Genomic DNA, 22,360 nt, shown 5'->3' on the forward strand with positions numbered 1-22,360 from the left:
CACACACATTCTTACGAAGAAGACCATGAAAAATAGAATACTTAATACATAATTTAATTCACTTGGGACAAGATACACTACACCACAGGTCCCACTGATATTTTCAAGTGACAGTAATGATGCTCCTGAACGTGTTGATTGAACGCCGTGGTCACCTGCCCTGCCAGGTCGATGGCTTCTGCCTGATGAAGTGGCCTAAATCAACAAAACCTCTGACCCTCTGCCCCACCCCTGCCTGAAGCAGCTATCCACAGACAACAGGAAACCACCCGAGCGCTCACCCGAGCACTCCAGATATTAACAATCAACAACCTGCCAGAAACCGGGGCCCAGAGCCGTCTCTGTCCACCAGCAGTTACTTGAACGGCAGCTGATTTTACGCTGCTCCACTGTCTACTGGCTGCTGAGGCAACAACAGGACAAGGGGTGACCCCTACAGTGAATACATGTTGAACTTGGAGGTCTATTTGGAAACATTCAGGTTAAACTACACTGTTACATACTGTCAGATACAACATGTGAAATGTCAGCCAGACCAGCACTCTTATTTTTCTATTAGATATTTAAGAATTATAAGAAATTTAGCACAGGACTAAAAGACTAGTGTAGAATATGGAGAAGAGAAGTCAGTATCAGTCCTCTCTGCATTCTGTTGCTATGAATTAACATGCATTTCCATATACTGCATCTTTAATGTACACTTCAGAAAGTTACTGAGATGTTTATATCACAGTACACAATCTACTTCAATTATTTAGAAGCAGAGGTGAAATTTACAAACTTACTTGGAGGGAAGAAAAGCATCCTTATTTTAAGAAAATAAGACCAGTGGCTAAAAAAATCAGCATCATTAAATCTCATGAATACAATCATAATCTACAGTGCATATAATGCAACAGTTGCATATTACAGATAAAAGAATACTTTTATTAGATAAAAATATCGATCTTATTAACTGGCAACAATTTTCCCCCTGGATTGTTTCTATAGAGTTGTCAAGTGAACTGATTTTCTGACTTAATTCAGCAGAGCAAATTCAAATCTGAAGAATTTTAGGGTACTGTCCCCAAGAAAAATCTGTAGCAGCTTTTAAAAATCTGAAACATCAACTATTCAGCAAGCATTATCTCAAATTGTTCCCTCTCCAGATAAGTAGAGCTATCTGCTAAACAGCAATCAATAATAATAGCTCTATACTTTGAAACTTGATTCCAAAAGCTGCAAAAAAACAGAAAAGGTACAACATTCCTTCATTTCTTTTGAGTTTCTGTAAATTTGTTATATCCCTTTTCCACGAGCACCTTGTTGGAGGCAGGTCACGGGCGGCCGCATCGGAGGGAGGGCCCTAATTGGATCAGGAAGCACTTTAACTGCAGCCCTGCAAGTTCTCCCTCCCAAAAGCCATCCTGCCAAGGGTCCAGCAGAATCCCAAGGATGGATATTAATGCGATGCTATTATCAAGCGGCATCCTATTTTCTCTGCAATATCCACAGGATAACATATAACTATGTAATTGGTGTATCTGATACTGATTCCATCCTTGTAATAATGATTTACAGATATCTCTCTTCCTGGAAGGCACAGGAAGGTTGGCTTATGACCGCCTTTGTCAGTGAACACCCTCACCCGAGAAAAGCAAACTGCCATCTTCTGATGATGGTGCATTTATGGGCTAATCACTTGTTTGCTTTAACGGAGACATTCTGATTCCTTTAAGGCAATCAGGCTTTATTATAAATGAGAGTGCTATTCAATATCACATTATGTCCCCAGTTAAGTGTGTGCAAACACGATTATTACTATGATTCTGTTTCTGGTGTGCCAGGCATTGTGCTGGGCACCTTACCTACGTGATTGTGTCGAATCCTCACAGCAGTGGTGTATAAACTCCGCGGGGCAAACAGAAGCAAAACCTCCATTGCTTTTGGGTTTTTTTGGGGGGGTGGGGGTAGCAATATCTGTTTAGTTCACAGCGAAATCCCCAGAACCTAGAAAGATGCCTAGCACACAGTAGGCACTGAATAAATGCACACTGAATAAGGGTTTGAGTGAATGCATGAATGAACGATTGAATGAATGACAGCTTTGTCCGGTGGGTATTATCAGTCCCATTTTGCAGATGAGGAAAAGGGCTCATGGAGATTATGTGCCCATAGTCACAAGTGAGTGCAGGAAAGACCGAGGATTGGGACATAGGTGTCTGACTCCAGGTGGTTCTGGACCCAGTGTTTCTCAGCCCTGTAGAATCACCCGGAGAATTTGACACCCCGAATGCCCTGGCACCCCTACTCATCAGACTCTCTGGGGAGAGGGAGCTAGGCAGTACCGTTTTTTAAAGCTCCTGGGTGATTCCAATTCCATACCCCATGTGGCCTTCTACTATCTAAAAACAGAAATAGGTCCAGTTTTCTGATTCTGCGTGAGGCCCCTAAGGGGACGTGCTCCCGCACAGCTCTCTTCCTCTGAACATGGTTTCCACTCCACAATGAAAGCTGCTCCTGCCCAGCCCTCCTGTTTAATTCCTCATCTTGCTTCAAGAATCAGGACTCTTTCTCTTGAAGGTTCCCCTGATCCATGCACACTTCCAACCATGAAGAGGCTTTTCCTCCCCTCTGTTCCCACAGAACTCCTCAGCACTCGAATTCAGCACAGACACCATGTGTGTTTCCTTAACCATCCCTCCCACTGGACGGCAGGCTCTTGGGCTCTGTGCATTACGTACATTTCCTGCAGGTGGCATCTATAGGAGTCCTCTACAAACATTTGCTTAACAAATACATTATCGGATTTGCTAACTCTTTCTCTCTGCCACAGAAACTAACTAGCGAATGCATTAAATATTTTCTAGTAAAGATATCTGAACTTTAAAAAAAGATTTAATGTTATTTCCTCGCTACCTCAAAATTTAATCGTTAATTTCTCTAGCATGCTTGTTTGAAAAGTTTAATTTATTTTTGTTTTACAGTTTTTTATATTGAACTTTCTAGGTTTCAGTAATGTACTGTTACTATGCTGTAATGTTGCAAATATCACAGGGGCCCTAACTTATTTTAAAACACTATGTGAAATAGTGTTTGTTTTGCATACAGTGTTTTCGATTTTTAATAAAATGGAGGGAGTATATACAATAAACAATGAATAATCAGTATCTGTTGGGATTTATGGAACCCAAATTTTAAGTCAGATTTTTCTAGATTTTACCTTTGTGCATGTGTATGCGTGTGTATTTGTGAAGATCAAACTTGCAAGCAGTAAAATATAAAGCTTTTTTTAAAAATAATAGTACGCAATGTGCATGTAACCACACTTCTGGGTAGGCATGACCCTGGACCCTCTACAAGAGCTATAAAGTCTCTGTAAACAGTTACTTTGAATATAAACATAGTCAAAAGCTAATGGGAGTTATCAACAAATTTACACAACAAAGTCTTTTTTTCCAAGAAGACAGCATATAACTGGAATAAAATAAGAAATACTGTTGTTGTTGTTTTTTTTTTTTTTTTGTGAGGAAGATCAGCCCTGAGCTAACATCCATGCCAATCCTCCTCTTTTTGCTGAGGAAGACTGGCCCTCAGCTAATATCTATTGCCACTCCTCCTCCTTTTTTTTTCCCTTTGTCTCCCCAAAGCCCCAGTAGATAGTTGTATGTCATAGTTGCACATTCTTCTTAGTTGCTGTATGTGGGACGCCGCCTCAGCATGGCCGGACAAGAGGTGCGTCGGTGCGCGCCCGGGATCCAAATCCGAGCCGCCAGTAGCGGAGCGCACACACTTAACCCCTGAGCCATGGGGTTTTAAACCTCATGAAATACTGTTTTAAACTCTGCTTCCAGACTGACTTGCTGACTGGGCAAATCAAATGACCACTTGCTGTATTCTTAATTTCACCTTATCCCTCAGTCCAGTTTTACTGAAGTAATAAACGTCTAAATAAAGAAGACTCACTCCTAGCCCTCCAAGCGGAAAGGTGTCAACCAACATGGCCTAGTCCCTGAGATCCAGGGCCCATCCTCGGGCTACTTGAGGAAGCGCAGGCTCCTTGTGTGAAGCAGACAGTAAGGAGGGCAGGCTGGATGAAACGGGACTCAGGGTGACCAATGTGGAAGCATTTTACCAGAAACACTTAGGGATGAAGTGGCCTTCTCTCAACCACTAGCTGGACAAACCGGAAAGTTAAGCACTAAAAAACAATTTAAGAATTCTAGGTGTTCCCAGAAATGTGACAAATGATGACTTCAAAGCTTTCAGCATCCAACGGCCAACAAGTGCTTAGAACACAAGGCGACAGCAAAGGGGAGGTTCAGGAGAAGCAAAGAAGCTCCCAGGATGATAGCTAAATCCAATAACTCTGAATTTCTCTATCCCTAGACTACTTCAAATTTACGAAATGCATAAGGAATTCGACATGAGTGATGTACCTCAAGGCGGCTAGGAGTGTGTACTTAAGGGCAGCTGCCATAGGAAATTATGGATGGCCAAGGCCAACCCTTAGGAGCCCAGGGAGAGCCACATGGGGCCACAGCCGGTGGAAGTCCAGAGCTCAGACACAGCTCTTCAAGACCACCGCTGATACAGATCTCATGGAGGGCAACGACAGCCTGGAATCAACAAGGTTTCTGACAGGCATCTTTCTGGGATGGACCAAAGGAATGTACAGATGCCTCCAAGATGTGAGCCACGAGGTGCGGTCTACCTTTGGTTGGGTTGTCTGGTAATTTCTCATTAGATTATCTTTGCATCAGATAACGCATGGCAAAGTCATGATAATTTCTCTTTAAACTAGTACTTAGAAAAAAAAATCCAAACATTATATTTTTTAAATTTGGATAATTAAATACTATAGGTCTTCCATTTATCCTCAAGGATCACATGATACAGGGAAAATGATCTTTTAGCATTTTTATTAGTGGTTTTGAAATGATAATAGAATTAATGCTAGTTATTTAATAATTTATTATGCAAATTTTGAGGGAGTAGACACACACATAAATTCAATTTCTTACTGTCAACTACTTATTGTCTCAGCTTATGAAAGAGGAATAATTGTGTTTATGTTATAAGATTGTTAGGACCTTGCAGACAATATATTTTAAACTTTTCACTATATGTTGAAGGAGGTCAGAGATTTTAAACGAATCAACCAAGGACCCAGAGTTGCTGGTGGCCTGTCTCCAATGAGTTTCTACAGCATGGACGTTGGAACCTGAACACCCCGGTTAAAATCCTGGCCCTGCCACTCACTAGCTATCTAACTTGGGCAAATTAGCTAACTTCTTTGAACCTCTGAGTCTTCATCTCTAAAGCTGGGATATTACCCATTTTATAGCATGGTTGTAAGGATTTATAATACAAAAAGCACAAAGTGCAGTAAATGCCCCTAGAGTCTTCTATTTGCCCCACAATGTTAGGTCCTCTTTCTGACTCTTGGCCTGGTGCATGTCACTACAACACAACGAGGTCCGTAAAAACAGGAGTCTCTCCTATAAATCTCTGCATTCCCCAGGTCAGCCCGGTGTCATGTTCTGAAGATCTTACATGTATAGACCCAGCCCCTCAGAACCTATGAGAAAATGAGAACCAAACTGGTGGCATGATCGGTATTGCCTGGTCTCATCAAGCCCCTTGGGGCCTCTGTGAGTAGTCGGCAAATACATACGCACCTCTGCTGCCCCACTCTGTGCTGCAGGCTCTGTAACTGGGCTAGTGCTGGTTCCTGGACTCTGGGGCAGGGAAACCGCCAAGAACCTCTGCCCGTTCTTCTCCTGCTCGGGAAACTCCTCCTTCCTTCATTCTTTCACTCGTCAGGCAATTCTGATCTCTGCTACCCGCCAGGCACAATCATAGATGCTTCCAGATTTGACTGGACCTTGCTAGCCCCTTCCCCTCTCCGTGTCCCTCCAGCCATGGTCTGGGGGCCAAACTGGTCGGCCCTGGAGAACTAAGATGCTTCACCGACTTGACTACAAACCCTGTCACTGCTCAGATACCCTTGCTCCTCCTGATAGTCTGGACCTGCTCGCAGCATTATCTCCTTTGATACCACCTCCACCTGGGTTGGATCCAGCGTACGCCATGTCTTCAAACACTGTCCTCTCTACTCTTGGCCGGCCTCTCGGAGCGACAAGGGTTTTCCGTGTTGGTCACCTGGCTGCTTCCGGCCCTGTTATCATCCCTACTTGTGGGCCCAGCGTTCAAGTTCCAGTAAGCAGCTGCTGACGACCAGCTCGTCCACTTCTGAGCCTGCACCCCATCATCCTAGTCAAAACAGGGCTGACCACAAAAACGATCGAAACGCCTCAAGTGGGGCTTTGAAGGTAGATTTCCTGGATTAAAGCCTTCTCTACAGTCGTTAGAACCCCAAACGCTTTAAAATTGAATAATTAAAATGACTTCTGCACTTATTACAAAAATGTCACTCTGAATAGAGTATATTTTTAGACCATGATCTCAGGACGCCTTTAGCAGAATGGTCGTTCCACAATCAAATCTAGTCATAGGGGGGAAAATTACCATAACGTCTGAATGTGCTCACAACTAATACAAACAAATGCTGTGTCTAAGCAGAGAATTCTCCAACAAAAACACCAGAAAACATGGTGATTTTTCTGATGGTTTCAGAAATTGAGATTTCGTGATTTCATAAACAACACATATTTGTTACTAGTATTTCAAAGACATGAGCATAAACATCGTTTATAGTTTGTGCCGGGATTACGCATACGATGACCCTGAGTGGCCCTCAGAGTAAAACCCAAGGACGGACCCAGGCGGTGGGCCAAGACTTCAGAGTGAGGAGCTCCCTGCCACGACCAGTCCTGTTCCCTGCAGTCAGGGAACCACGCCTGCTGATCCCAGACACGCTCCCCATCACCAAGAGGGCAGAGCCTGGCGGTAAGCGGGCTTTGAAGGTTTAAGTGGAACAAAGGATCTCACATCAAGGAGAGATCTTACGTGAACTAGAGCAGGAGCCCCCCCAAGGATTTATCAGATCTCTGAAACTGTGCGTGAGGGCCAAGTGTGAGAGAGATCTCTTGTCCTAGACTTTACGCCAGAGAGAATGATTCTAACCAAACTTTTTTTTAACCAAATGGAAATGTTCATGCTATCCCAATACAGACATGTAAAACTAGCAGATGCCACAAAAATAAATTTAAGATATCATATTTTTAACTGCGCCCCCACTCATGGAAAAATATATATCAGGTTAAAACAGATACAGAATTACAATAAAACAGATACAGAATTATAATATTGTCTCACCTTAACTGTATAGCAGTGATAATTGGTATCGCTGCCAAAGTGATATGGAGATCCCCCCACCTCGAAATGCAATCCCCCCCTCCTTTTTGGAATGATTGGTGCATTAAGTTCTAAGAGAGAATAATGATTATATCGAGTTCAAGTGTTAAAATGTACTAGGAAAAAAGTTAGTTAGCACACGTGCTACAGTTAGTACGTCAGAAAGACGTGGGTCCTCACAGCCACACGACCCCATGACACTGCACATAAGTTAGCAACATAAACTACTGACAGATGTATTCTGATCATTGCAAATTTCAGCATGCATTTAAATACAGAATTACTATATACAGTAAACATCAGAACACCTTTTGCAATCTAAAATTAATTAAGATATTAATGCCACACATTTTTATCTGTAGATGTGAGTAAAGGTTATTAAACTCACTTATCACATACACCCCCCCAAAAATCCAAATAAAGAAAGAAATATATGTGCTCAGAATCAAAAGTTATCCACATATACCGCTCAGTAAACATGAAATCTCTGTGACCACCTGCAGTTTATAAAATTTAACTTTTTTCTCGAAAGCCCTGGGAATTTCTGCCTCTCCTGATTAGTTCTCCTTCATTGAGACTTCCAATTCCACGATACTGATTCACCACTGTCAGAATTTTCCTAGCATTTGTAATTATGAAATAATTTAAATTTAAGTTTAAAAGAATAACAATGGCTCCTTTTCAAGAAAGAGAACTATATAGATTCTCTTCAGGGAGGGAGGAAATGGAAAAATTCTCTCAAAATTAAAGATGATATATAACAATTTTTAAAATTACTATTACCATTAAAGGTAGCCTGAAAACCAAGATCGACTATATTGATGAGTTGATGACCATTTTTTAAAAAGACCATTTTAACACCTGCAAGTCACACATTTCAATTTGAAGAGAATTTTAGGGGAAAAACACGCTATAATGTAAATTTCCACGACTGAGCGAGAAGATGAGTAACATCACACTGTGAAAACTGCCCCAGGGTTTGACTGATGATTTTGCTAGAAAATGCTGGGCAATTGATACTGTGTGCACTTGAACTAGTGCAATTACCACTTTAACAGTGAAACTGAGCACTTAGAATTCACACTTAATGAATGAGGATTATAAGCAGCCTTACCACGGGTTGTAACGGGGCACCGGGCATCATGGCATTGGCTAGTTGCATTTGCTGGGCCAACATGGCCATGTTCTTCTGCTGAATCAAGTTATTGCGCCCATTTATCTCCAACTGCGTTTTTAAGTGTGGGGGTGGATGAAGATATTTGCAGTTCTCCCTGGAGCAACGACCCTAAAAAACAAAAGCAGAAAATACGATCTTAAAAAGGAATAAAATCAGCAAATCTTAAAAAATATCAATAATGCAAACCTACCACTTGAATCTACCATGGGTTTTTTACACAATGTACTGTCCGTATCATTTTATAATACATTTAGAATAAGTAATTAATTCACTCAAATGCATTATCAAAATGAAGTATTAAGACATTTAAAGTTTTAAAGCTTAAAGAAGTTCCTTTATTTTAATATTAGCACTAACATTTCCAGATCCAAGTTTAAAAATCTACAAACTGTCAGGGTAATGTTAAAACATAGAATATCAAATAAAGAATATGAGGCTCTTTCCATAATATCTTCTGGTTAACTTTAATGAACCCAAAAGAATCATGAAGTTTTACCATCTATTTTTACGTGTATTGAGTTCTAAGGAAATTAACTCTGAAGATTCAAAGCACATGTATCTTCAGTAAAACAGCTTTACAAATATCTCACAACCAACAAAATTAAAATTACTACTAAGCTTTATAAGCCCATGTATCAAGAAATTTACAGACTGAAAAAGAAAATTCCCACGTTTCCACTGCATATAGAGCTTAGCAAGTAAAATGAAACATTGGTGAAAAATGTAGCCTTTAACCTTTCAAAGCTAAATCTAGTCTCTATCCCCCAAGAACTATAAAGCAATAAGAAAGAGACATATTTACCCTCCAAAAAATTTACAATGTCAAATGGAGAAAAAAAAATAAGTTACTATAAAATAAGAAATGTAAATATACATTTACATTGAATATAAACATACATAAATATACATCCCTTTTGGGATGATTCTTTTCATCAAAAATATATATTAAAGTCTATAATATGCAATATTGTGTGAGGGATTCTACCCATATTATTTCACTATTTGTCAAGTCATAATGATAGTAACAGATCTCATCAATTACTACCTTGACAACGTCTATCACCAACAAATCTAATTAGAACTATTTGTGAGGATAAAAGAAAGATTTAATTGAAGCCATCAACCACCTTCTCAAGCTTTCTTTGCTTTTTTGTGTGTGTGTGTGTGTGTGAGGAAGATCAGCCCTGAGCTAACATCCAGGCCAATCCTCCTCTTTTTTTTTTTTTGCTGAGGAAGACTGGCCCTCGGCTAACATCTGTGCCTATCTTCCTCCACTTTATATGGGACGCTGCCACAATCATGACCTGACATGCGACGCATCGATGTGCGCCCGGGATCCGAACCCCGGCCGCCAGCAGCGGAGCTCACGCACTTAACCACTACGCCACGGAGCCGGCCCCCTTTCTTTGCTTTTTCTAAGAAAAATCTACTTACCATAATTTGACCTTATACTGTAAATTGACTCAGAAAACTGATGCTTATGTTTGTGATGAAATCTGTCACAATTCTAATTTGAATGATCATTTCTGGCTTGTTTTGATGAAGGTTTTTAGGAATAAGTTTCTACATGGCGCTAATATCATCAGATACCACCTGTTATTTTAACAAGCTTTATGTACTAAAGCATTACCGATAATACTTCAAATGAGGAGGCATAGAGGATAGCAGTTGATAGCAAGGACCTTCCAGGTCTCAAGACCCAGGGTAGAGACCCAGCTTTCTCACTCATCAGCTGCAGGAATTGTATAAAAACTAACTTCTTTAAGCCTCAGGCTTTTTATCCATTTCAAAATTGCCATATAACTTACACCATAGGTTTATTATGAAGATTAAAGACGATAATGTATATCTCGTGCCCTTGGCACTGCCTGGCATCTCTGAGCAAGGAGGAAGTCAGCAGCTGCTACTGCACCACCCCACCACAATTTAAATTGCATATCCAACAAAAAAACACACAAAATATTGGCATGAAAGTAATTTTTACAATATCTATTAGTGATGGCTATTGATATGTTGACAAATAAAGTGACATTTACATATATATGACTTATTCCAGATGAAATCACCATGGCTGGTATCTGCTGAGATCATGAGCATATTATTAGCTTAAAAGCAGCAGGATACAGAACAACTTTTACAAAAACACTAAGAGTCACAAGATAAACCACAGAGAATGATTGGCCAACATAAATAAGCTCATGGATGACACACAGTCTGATCTGAGAGATCTCCAGTTAACTTCTCCTAAAGAAATCCTGTTTTTTCAGTACAAAGAACAACGTGGCTCTAAGAGAAGGTCTGGTTCTCGATATCTCCACACCATATTTCTTACTAAGATTGGATTTATATAATAAGCAGGATTATATGCACCCTGAGGATTCGGTTACTGTCAATTCACTCAGATCAGTTTCTATAGTTCCATAAATAGCACAGAGACAGCCCTGGCCCTGGAGCCAGGCCTTGCCAATGCCAACAGTACCACCGGTCTTCCCAAGCACTTCATTCTATTGCTCCCTTGAGCCCGAACCCCTCGGTCCTCCTACTGTGACCACAGCCCGACCGAAATAGTGAAGGAGAGAGACTGTATGTACCCACCATGTACTCTGTGCCAGCATATCTCAAAACTTTTCATGGGGGCCTGGACCTTTGTTTTTGTTTTGTATTTACTACACCTACTCAGGAAAGATGCCATTCTATTACATTTCTCACATATTACCTTTCCATGCCCAGTGTGAGTTGATTGCATTGGAGCCTCACTTTCAGAACGCTATGTTCCTGAGAATCGCCACAGGATATTTTGTGAAATAGTATATATATGCCCCTTCCACATAGTCTGTGGCAATGGGTCTGGGGCCCCAGGAATCTGCATTTTAACAGGATTCCAGGTTATTCTGATATAGAAGAAAATACTACAAAACACAATTCCCCAAAGCCACATGAATTTTTCATTGACGTGTGGAAAAAATAACAGAGTAGCCTCTGCAATTGATATTAGATAAACTTAGCTTCATAGGAAGTTCAAAACTTGTTTAATGCTGACTGTGCTCCTGAATGATTGTGGTTTGACAAATAAAACAGGTCAAGAATGAGAATAAACATCCTCTTCTAGGGGGTCGCCTAGAGCCACACAGAAAGCCACCAGCCGCACACCTTCCGGGCAGAGTTAAGGTAAATGTGACATTAGCACCTCTCCAGTGTCATCCATTTCTCTGTTCCCAGCACCACACCTCAACAAGTGTTTGCAGAATGAATGAAAGAACACTTCTTACTATCTGCACAAAGATGAATTCTACTCTAACTCTGTTCTGGAGACATTGAAGACAACAGAATAAAAACTAAATCTAATACCAAACTAATACCAAATGTTGATTCTGAGTTGCACCAACCTAATGATGCCTTTATTCAGAGGCCAGTAATTTGAACACACGATAAAGCTTGCCACAATGAAAGGAGAAAAGGGACCAGGAGGTGTGTCAGTTTCACTAGGAGGAAAGAAGACTCAATGTATTTGGCACCCTAGAATCTATACAGTGACAATACATTCTGAAAATCTAACAGCAGAAATTCAGTCAGTATCTAGCACTCACATATGCAGATTTCTTTGTAGGACCTACTTCTCTAAAGCATCCAGATTTCACCTCAAGACAAATAAATTGGGCTGGTAGGATTAGTGCAAAAATATAAGGAAGTTTTCATTCAGTTTTAATCGCTACACGGTGTTCTACCTCTTGCCATATAATTGCACATTCTATGGAACCTAGCTTGGTTCAAACAGCAGCCTTGTAACTTACATGCTGTGTGACCCTGTGGAAGTTAGTTAACGTCTCTGAATGCCCACACCTTTTCTGTAGAATAGTGACAATACCATGGATCTCATTGATGCTGTATGAGGATTGCACAAGACAGTGGGCCAACCTCATACACGGCTTCTGGTTTAACAGGCTGTCAATAAATATTATTTTTCTTTCATTCCTTAAGTTCTCAAGTTAATAACAAGCAGCAGTTGCTTAATTTAGCACCATATCTGTTAAAAGTACTAAAAATAATACAAACCCAGTGACAATGCATGTCAATCAGCAATAATAAAATATAAGCTTGACCCTTAGTCATCATTCTGTATTTGCCACAGCCACTAAGGAAGAAATGCCATTCTAATACATTTCTTAGTATTATGTTTCTGTTGTTTGCTTCTGTTGACTGCACTGAAATCTTATTGTCAGTGAGCTGTCAGCTGACCAGCAGGCCCGTCTATAGAGCCTGGACCACAAACACCTCAGACTCCACTTATGGAGGCTTTGTACAGGTTAACTCAACACAGATTCCAAAGACATTACGGTAATGCACATGTTGTTTACTTTAAGGGAATGGAAGAAGTTAATAAAACATTGATCCAGACTGAATCCATATTTCTCTAATAATTTTTCTACATATTTAAATTAACCTGTCTGAAAAAGTCACAATTTTCCTCTTGCAGTCTTAAAAGCCTGCATGAGACCAATAACGGTCATTCAAGAAAAACAACTCATCAAGTCCTCAATTTCTGAAGTTACAAACTGTGCAATTGTGAATTTAAAGATCTTTTCATTAGCCTATGAAATTGGCACAAAGTTTGTAATTATAACAAGAGAAGAAGTATGTTTAGATTGTTTGAGCCTCAAAGTAAGTGCCTGGTTAATTCTTAAATATTATAGTTCAATAAAGCACACTCTTAAATAATTACATAGTCTAAGCATATATAGTACATACCTAAAAATGATGTGTATGTGATGTATATAGTGAGATATAAATTACCCAAAAAAGATAAAACAATAAAACTAGAGATGGCAATTTAGAGATACGAGATAATTATTTCCTAGCTATTTTTAATATTTATTTAAGAACTAGCTAACAATCAAAAATAAAACATGTTATTTAGAAGTTGGCCAAATTTACTTAATAAAACAAAAAGAATCAAAATTCTATTTGAAAACTGGAAAAACTCATTTTCCATTTTTAATTATACTTCCTCCACCTAAAATAAAAGGAATATTGTGATTTATGAGGTCAGAATATAAAAAGACATCTTATTAAGCTGTCAAGCGGTAACTATGTGGTAGGATTAAAATTACTGAGTCATGTTTGGGTAGACTCTGGAAATAAAGGGACAATGGAAAAATTATAGGGGTACTTTATAAGCTGGTACCCCTATAATTTTTTTCATAATTCTTTTCCAACTTTCATTGGAAATACTGGTTTTCTGGCAAGACTATTCAAATTGCAACCATTTATTTCAATTGTTAAAACAAAACCAATATTTCCTTTGGGACAGCTGAGATATGCAAATGTTTTTGAAGCACTTTCTGGAGATATTCATTGCTCAGACATTGGCCAGAAACTCTGGCAAAGAAATTTGGTAACTTCCTATTGAAAATTCTTACTTTTTTTTTTTTCAGCTAAGATGATACATATATCTCAGAAAACTTTTGCCAAAGGGGGAAAAATACAACCGTTGGCAGTCAAAAAATATCGTTTCACACATTTCCAAAAATGTTTTTTATGGTTCTGCCATGCTTTTTAATTATCAATTCTAATGTAAGAGTGAATAAATTTACATATAAGTAATATTTATTTTTAAATTACAAGTATCTAGTGGTAGGAAATTTATGGCAGTTGAAAGGTGATTAACTTTAAGAAAAAATGAGACTTTATACACAAAAACATGCATGCACATGAATATACACTCAGTGCTTTGTTTTCATTTAGGTGGATATGAGTTTCATTAACTCCAGGATTACAGCTTACTGGCTTTTGCAAATATTGAAAATAAATTAATTGCATCCAACACAGGATACTGTAGCTCTTAAATGTATATTTCCTTATACTCCACTTTTTCCATAAAGGACTTGTGTCAGCTTACAAGAAGACATGCATCCTGAAAAGAAGTTCCTGGCTTCTCAACCTCAGTGCTACTGACATTTTGGGCCAGATAAGTCTCTGCTCTGTGCATTGTGGGATGTTTGGTAGTATGTCTGGCCTGCTAGATGAGCTCTTGCCCTCAGTTAGGACAATCAAAATTGTCCAGATATTGCCAGATGTCCCTGGGGGTGAGGGGGAGGCAAAATGACCTCCAGCTGAGAGTCAACCATTGCTTTATACACAATGGGACTTAATGGGGCTGTAGTAGTCTGCTTGGGCTCCAATAACAAAATCCCATAGGCTGGGTGGTTTACAACAGAAATTTATTTTCTCACAGTTCTTGAAGCTAGAATCCAAGATCAAGGTTTGGTGGATTTGGTTTCTGGTCAGAGCTCTCTTCCTGGCTTGCAGACAGCCACCTTCTTGCTATGTCCTCACGTGGCCTTTCCTTGGTGCACGCACACAGAGAGAGAGCAAGCTCTCCGGTGTCTCCTATAAGGACACTAATCCTCTCAGATCAGGGCCTCACCCTTAGGACCTTAATTACTTTAACCTTAATTATTTCCTTAGAGGCCCCACCTCCAAATAGAGCCACATTGGAACGGGGGCTTCAACATCTGAATTTTAGAGGGCCACAAACATTCAGTCCATTAAAGGAGCACACACAATTAAAAACTCCTAACCCAATGTTATTTGTAAGTAGCTTTAAATATTGTCATACTTACATTCAAATGGTAGGATCCTTTATTCTGGGAATTCCCTCCAACATAAGATAATAGATTTATACAATAAAACCTGACTCCAAAGGAGTGAGTGGTTGACCAGTTATTCCTTCTAATTTTACCAAATTCTAATAGCTGCAGCTTCTAAAAACGTTCAAGGTATGAATGTATGAGTTTCAATGTTTTTTTAAAACTTTTATTTAAAACAAAAATAAAGACAGACTGGTATATAGAAGAGTAAATAATTAAATTCCAAAATCCTATCAATAGCTCCGTTGACTTGCTAACTGGACTACTAACAATGCGAACATTTTTTAAAAGCAAGCAACACATTCTTGGCTTTACTTCCCTATGGAAAGTCCTTCCAGGATAACTAAAAGTTAGACATATACTCCATCCTTCAAGAAAGAAGCTAGTGAGAAAGATAAATTAAGTAGCCAAAGAACCCCAAAAAAACTATTAAAGATTTCTGACAGCCAACTGGAATTCTGGTGGACCCACTGCATAATGTTGTTTTTAATCATATGCAATGTATACATGTGTATGTATATAATTGTACACATACACACATATATATTCACCCCAATTATGTACCTGTTTCTAAGAGCAGCATATGTATTACAAATGTAGATTTTGCTTTTGTTGCAAATTTAAGAAACCTAGGATATATAATTTAAAATTTATATTTCATGTTTTATTTGGAAAAATACATAAGGACTTTTAGAAAGCTATCGAATAAAACCTAAAGGGACACTAAACTATTATTTGGTAGAAATCCCTGAAGTAGTCAAAGACATCTTCACTTTTTTTCTTAGAAGTCTCCATGGAGATATCATTGATTTGATGCTGTTTGTTTTGTTTTGTGTTACAAATAGTATACAATACTATATTGTAAGTAGATATACTGGTAAATATATACTTATTAGTACTGTATGTAATTTTAGTAATTTTTCTATTCATTCTTTATTCTCAAAAACTTCTCAAATTTTCTATTCATTTTCTATTCTCCCTTTAATCCAGATAAGATTAAAGGGAGAATCTTTTCTGGATTAAGATTCTCCAGCACCTCTGTACTTATTTCAGAGTTTTATCATTTGGGAACGGCAAGAAAATATTCTTTAAGCCAAACACAACTTCCCCTGTTTTAATTGCCTCCTTCGACTTGCAGGTAACACCAGGAACAGACACTTAGCATCCTCATAGACATGAAGAAAGAAGTCAATTCTTCTCTTATTTTGCTTGAAATTAATCTCTAGTCTTCTAAATTTAACATGAAGTAAATATACCAACACTAATCGATATTTAAAGTTTAACTTTCTAGGTATAAATTGCTGTTTCTTCATCCAATCAACGTAAGGCCGAATGCTTGGAGCTCAAGTTAACACAAGAGCTGGGAGAATTTTCTCTGACTAGTGAGAGAAAAAGGCAGCAGAAATTTATGAATGTATTTTCATTGAAATATTCCCAACTTCTTTAAATTATTTTACCACAGATACAAAATGCTTTCAAATGAAATACAATATAAGGCAAATTTAGATTTTTCCCTTTCTTGATCCCATAAAAAGTTCATGTTCACATATACACTGTGGCTTAATTATTGAGACTGCCAGTAATAGAAAGAAAGACGCAAACACACACACACATATACACTATCTATTGAGTTTCAATCTGTCATTTTACCATGGCCTGAAAGAATGTAAAAGAATGTTAACAGACTGTTTCACTGTCATTAAACATTTTCTCATCTAAGTCTAATCTGATCTCAAAGAAGCGATTTTAGGTCAGACTTTTCAAGCCATTTAAAGAGCTCTCTCCAGTATCCAACGGCTGTTCCAGGCACTATTTTATAGAACATTCCTAAGTTTGATGATGAAGATTCTTGGGCACTAAAACCAATAGTGACATTTACAATATCCCAAAATATCCTGGGTGCTGATGCAATGTCGACGCACTCTAACTCAAACATCGGATCTTATGACTTTTCTCCCAGAGGACTTAGGAGCTCTAATTGCACAACTCCCATTAATCATCTTGAAAACGGCATAACTGAAACTCTACACATCTAGATAAGTATTAGGTGATGCCTGAGAGCCAGGCTAGCTGCTGCAGAGGAGGTGGAGAAAGGCAAGAAGGCAGCCAATGACACGCACATTCTTGTTACAAAAATACCACTCCTTTCCCCAGCAGCTTTTGTCTGGGAGCGATCAGATACACGTACGACTATGACAGCAACCGTTATCTCAGCACACAGTTTTAGCTGATAGTCATCTGAAGAAATCTTAGCCTCCTCAGAGAGGGCCCACGAGGACCTTATATTTAGAGTTGCTTGCGATGGGATGCTGGAAGAAACAGCCTCACTTTTTCTTTATACCCACAGCCTCCTCCATCTCACAGAATCCCACAAAAGTGTGCAGTCATCTATGAAGTGCCACAAAGGGTTTCACTGTCACCTATTCTCGTCCCTATTCCATAGTCCTCCTGGGCTCCAAAGGTGGGTCTGGCCAGCAACCCTGAGCCAAACCAGAGTCTCCACGACCTTGTGAAAGCCCAGCGACATTTGGTGGGTGCCAGCATCATTAAATGGTCCAACATTTGTTGGCTGCTTTTTTATAGCATCATAAAACTGGTATGCCAGATCACTATGTTTCTATTATTTTTTTCAATTGCTTCATTATTTTTTCGATACAGCAACTGTCAGACTTCTAAACTGTTTGTAGCAGAAACAATTCTGAAGTTTTATGGCATCCAAATCAGACACTCTTCAATCTTGGCTAATAATTAAAAGCCCTAACATTTACATAATAAAGTTTAGCTCTCTATTTGTAGCGCATGCCTTCCAATTGAGAAATAGAGAATGTTTTAGAAACAGTACACAATTCATCATCGTAGCATTATTAGGTGGATTACAGCATGACTGTCTCTATTATATTTCTGGGGCTTTCCTGAGGGTAAAAAGGTGGTAAACTTAAGTTAAATGCATATAATTTTTTCCTTAACAATCTCCTGGAAGACCTGTTTAAGCAGCTCTTTTCAAACTTATTCCATCTCCTAGTGCATTGACACAGCAAAAGCTCTCCATCCTCAAACACTCCTCCCACGAAGGGGGGGGGGTCCTCGCCCAAGGGCATACAACTGAACCCAGACCGTCTAACTACAGAGTTGGCACTCTTCGTTACACTAGAGGTGTGCATTCACACTAATGATCACTCATCATCTTTAACTGTGTATGTCTTCCAATGCTTGCTCACAGTAAAACAAAGATGACTCGAACGAGAATGGGAGAGAACCAAATGGATGCTTCAAACTCCTCTGAGTCCTGCAAAGGAAAAGATGTTATACAATACAAGCAACTAATTTTGGAGAAGACTAATCCACATGGTATTTCTAAAGTGTAATGGAAAAAATTAGGTTCTCTTGTAAATTTCAGTTTATCTGTCACTCATTTTTTTTCCCCCCTCAGCGGGACCTATATTATAGTATATATCCTATATATAGGATATATACTATATCTAATATAGTAGAAAAGAAAATAATTGAACACCAAACAAGTTCAAATTTTGCTTCACATTATCCATTTCAACAAGAGACCTGGTGAGGGGAGAGGCTCCCGGATTATCTGTGGATTCCATTGACCTGGCCTCTGTGATTTGGATATATCACAGATAAAGAAAAGGTGACTTTATATAGAAAAAAAGATGATATGTATAGATAAAAAATGAAAAACATAAAGCTAGACCATAATATAGAGAGGAGGGTAGGTTTTAGGGGGCATCTTTTATTCAGCAATATAAAAGAAACTAAAGGAAATCAAAGAGATAAAACATTTTGGTGATGTCAGCTCGAGAACAATAACATCATTACCTTGGATCTATATGAAGCATTTGTATTTGTACCTTCTAGATCCCATATACGCCTACAAATATAGGAAAGTAAACCTGTTTTTACATATCTAAAATAACATTAATGATTAGTTATGATAAACTTTAAAGTATAATATGATGCAATGTTTTCAAAGTCCCATTTCAATATTTCCATTATAAATCTTGCAGCAAAGTTCACTAGATGGGATGGTATATATAATGCATATGATTAGTGCCTAAATAATTTTCTAAACTATAACAGATGTCCAAAATTTTGCCTGTCAGTTACCTGCAGAAATTATGGCATTACCCTGCTCTCCAATCTTTTAGAGATGTCACTGCCTCTGCCAAATATCAAAGACCCTTCCTTTCCCCCATTTTGTTTTTTTTGTTTGTTTGTTTTTTTGTTGTTTTGGTTTTTTTGTGAGGAAGATCAGCCCTGAGCTAACATCTGATGCCAATCCTCCCTCTTGTTTTTTTCTGAGGAAGACTGGCCCTGAGCTAACATCCGTGCCCATCTTCCTCTACTTTATGTGGGATGCCGCCACAGCGTGGCTTGACAAGCGTGGTGTCGGTGCGCGCCTGGGATCCGAACCCAGGCCGCCAGCAGCGGAGCGCACACACCCAACCGCTCGCACCACCAGGCCAGCCCCTCCCCATTTTGTCATTCGGGCTCCTCTGTAAACCTCTGGGATTCCCTAACTGAAGATGAATGTTGTTGCTTTCTGACCTCACAGATTCTGCCTCAAGTCCAGCCATTAAATGCTACTACTTCACATAAACAACAATGACAGACCGTGAAGAGAAGGTGAGGCAAGGAAAGTCCTCACCACTGCTGACCACTGCCTCCTTCAGACAGATCAACTCTGTACTTGAACAGGATGTGCTCCGTATAACACCAGCTCTGTCCCTATGGGGAAAGCACTGCCCTCCCACATCCCCACGACAATTGCTAAAATTGTGCACAGCCATCAGCTCTCTCAGACTTCAGGCTGCAGTGAGGAGAAAGACAGTTGGTTCCTGAGCCCAGAACACGTCTCTGCTGGATGCTGACTGCAGCAACACAGGCAGGCAGGGTGAAAAAAACCTCTGGGAGTAGAAAAGCAGAATCACCACCAGCTGATCTGAGCCTGTCTCCTCCTCTGCACCGCCTCCTTCCCCCAACCAGAGACGTCCACTGGCTTTCTAAGGCAGGTCCCCAAATGCCTAAAGAAGTAACGCTCAACACAAGTTCCTTAAAAATTATCACTGGGAATAAAACCGGAAAGTCTCAGAATTTTGAAAAAGAATTCATGTTTCTAGTATCCTTGAATAGCTTTTTGGGAAAGGATCCATATGAACAATAAACAAACAAATAAATAAAAATAGATGTCTATGAACTACGGAACTCTTACAAAACATCTAGAAGATGAGTCTCTAAGGCAGAAGCATACTGAAGTCATCACTTGAGAAAACTTGATCATCAGAAGGTACTCCCTTCTACGGGGCAACCAGAAGCTGCAGAGCGTATTCTTTAGTGCTTATTTAAAATGAAAAGTAGGAGATGTTGGGCCTCACAGGAGCGTCAGCCATGGCAACACTGGTTTTTAAGAAGCCAGAATGTGCACGTAAGAGGGAAAAGCACAGGCGCTCTCACATGACGCTTTTCTCTCACTATCATATCAACAACATTTAGGCTGAAAGCCCAGATCTGCTAACCACCCGGCGTGGGTGCATTAAGTGAGTAAAGCAACGTCTCTCTGTCTTTTACACTGTCTACCTCCAGAGAAACCAGGTGGCTGTTAGCAGAAACAGTTGTTCCTCCTTCCTTGGCACTTGGTACATGCCTCTCTCCCAGCATGGTCGCCGGCTTTACCACGCATTGTTGACGGGTCTTCCTCCCGAGCCTGCTGCCTCCAAAAGGGGCTTATGCCCACGGCCTAGGCCAGGCCAACGAGCCCAATAACTGTCTGCCAAGTGAATCATATTCTGCCCAATGGTTCTCAAACATTCCTCCGCATCTTCTGCAGGACCTCCACCACCTCACACACTGCAGCCCCATTTTCTCTCCGTTCAGTTATAGCTTCCTTCTCCTCCCATTTGGTCCTTTTTCAGGTAACTCACTACTGTTATCCAGCCACAAGTTTGCACTCTGTTCCCACCCAAATGAATAAGATGGTCACTTGTTGGACTTGTCTGTGTCCTTGGTTTGTAAGCTTCTCATATACAGGCCTTAGAGACCTGCAGATTGGAACCGCCCCAGGACTTGACATGAAAGACCGACAGAGCCCCAGCTCGACAGTCTAGATCACACGACCTGGAACCACAAAGTTGATTGTTGGAATGCCAACTTTGATATTCATTAGCAGTGTGACTTGGGTTAACTACCCACCTTCACTGAGCTTCCACTTCCTCTTCTATAAAAATGAAGATGAGAACGCCGTCTTAGGGAGGATGTGTGTTAAATGAGGGAGTGTACACAAGGGCCTCACTTATGGTCTGGTACTCAGCCAACGGAAAGGTCTGGGCCCCCCTCACTCTCCTAGCTCGTTCCTCACATGCCTGGAACCTTGCAACCCCTGCTTTGGGTCACTCAGTGCCGCCTCTCTCAACTTGCTTCAAAGCATCCTTCCCTCTCCCTTCAACCCCCCCTTTGTCAGAGTCCTTCAGCTCTCCATCAGGTTAGAATCTCTTCTAATGAACTAACTCACACCAAGCCTCTAGTGGCCGAGGATGGCAAATTTACAGTCTAGTGGAAAGAACACCAATCTGGGAGCCTCGGAGACCTGGGTTCACCGTGGCTCTCTCACCCACCAGCAACGCGACCTTATGCAGGTACTCAACCTCCGAGCCCAAAGGGTGCCTTCATTTGAGAAACTGTATCCAGTAACATAACCCCTGGGTGGCTGTGAGAAACCCTTCCCAGTCCCAGTGTAAGAATTCACGAAATGTCCATTTCTCTTACCATTAGGAAACTGGCATTTAAAAAAAAAAAAAAAGAGGAGGATTGGCAATAGATGTTAGCTCAGGGCCGGTCTTCCGGTCTTCCTCAGCAAAAAAGAGGAGGATTAGAATGGATGTTAGCTCAGGGCTGATCTTCCTCACAAAAATAAAAAAAAATGGAAACTGGCATTTGTATTTTTCAAAGGGGTTGATAAAACAGAATCAGTTTTCTAGGTTAGATTTGATTATGAGAGAGGATCCTTTTCAAATGTCAAATGTGGACATTTTCTCTTTCACTTTCCCTCCCTTCCTCCTCTTTACTTTCTTGCCAGGTAGAATAAACTCACTGGAGTGAATTAGGCACCTGTCAAATTGTATGACAGGTTATTTCTACAAGTTTGTCTACCCCTCTAGATTAAGAACTTGTTAAAGACAGGACTAAATCTAAGTTAGCAACCTAAGCATTTTTAGTAAATGTTTGTAGA

The 22,360-nt window shown here is 39.9% G+C and overlaps 1 protein-coding gene across 13 annotated transcripts in view; it reads right to left on the reverse strand.

Moving 5' to 3' along the window:
* MBNL1 (muscleblind like splicing regulator 1) overlaps window positions 1–22,360 on the reverse strand; it is a 195,347-nt gene that overhangs the window by 31,947 nt on the left and 141,040 nt on the right. For all 13 annotated transcript variants that reach the window (XM_014796608.2, XM_014796590.2, XM_087430374.1 and 10 more), the window contains one exon: window positions 8,414–8,584. In XM_014796608.2, the coding sequence (XP_014652094.1) occupies window positions 8,414–8,482 (69 nt within the window). In that variant the 5' untranslated portion in view covers window positions 8,483–8,584. The remainder of the gene's footprint in view (window positions 1–8,413; window positions 8,585–22,360) is intronic.

This window comes from Ceratotherium simum, chromosome 5 (genome assembly GCF_057802395.1).
Source record: "Ceratotherium simum simum isolate JZ-2026a chromosome 5, ASM5780239v1, whole genome shotgun sequence".
NCBI classification, from domain to species: domain Eukaryota; kingdom Metazoa; phylum Chordata; class Mammalia; order Perissodactyla; family Rhinocerotidae; genus Ceratotherium; species Ceratotherium simum.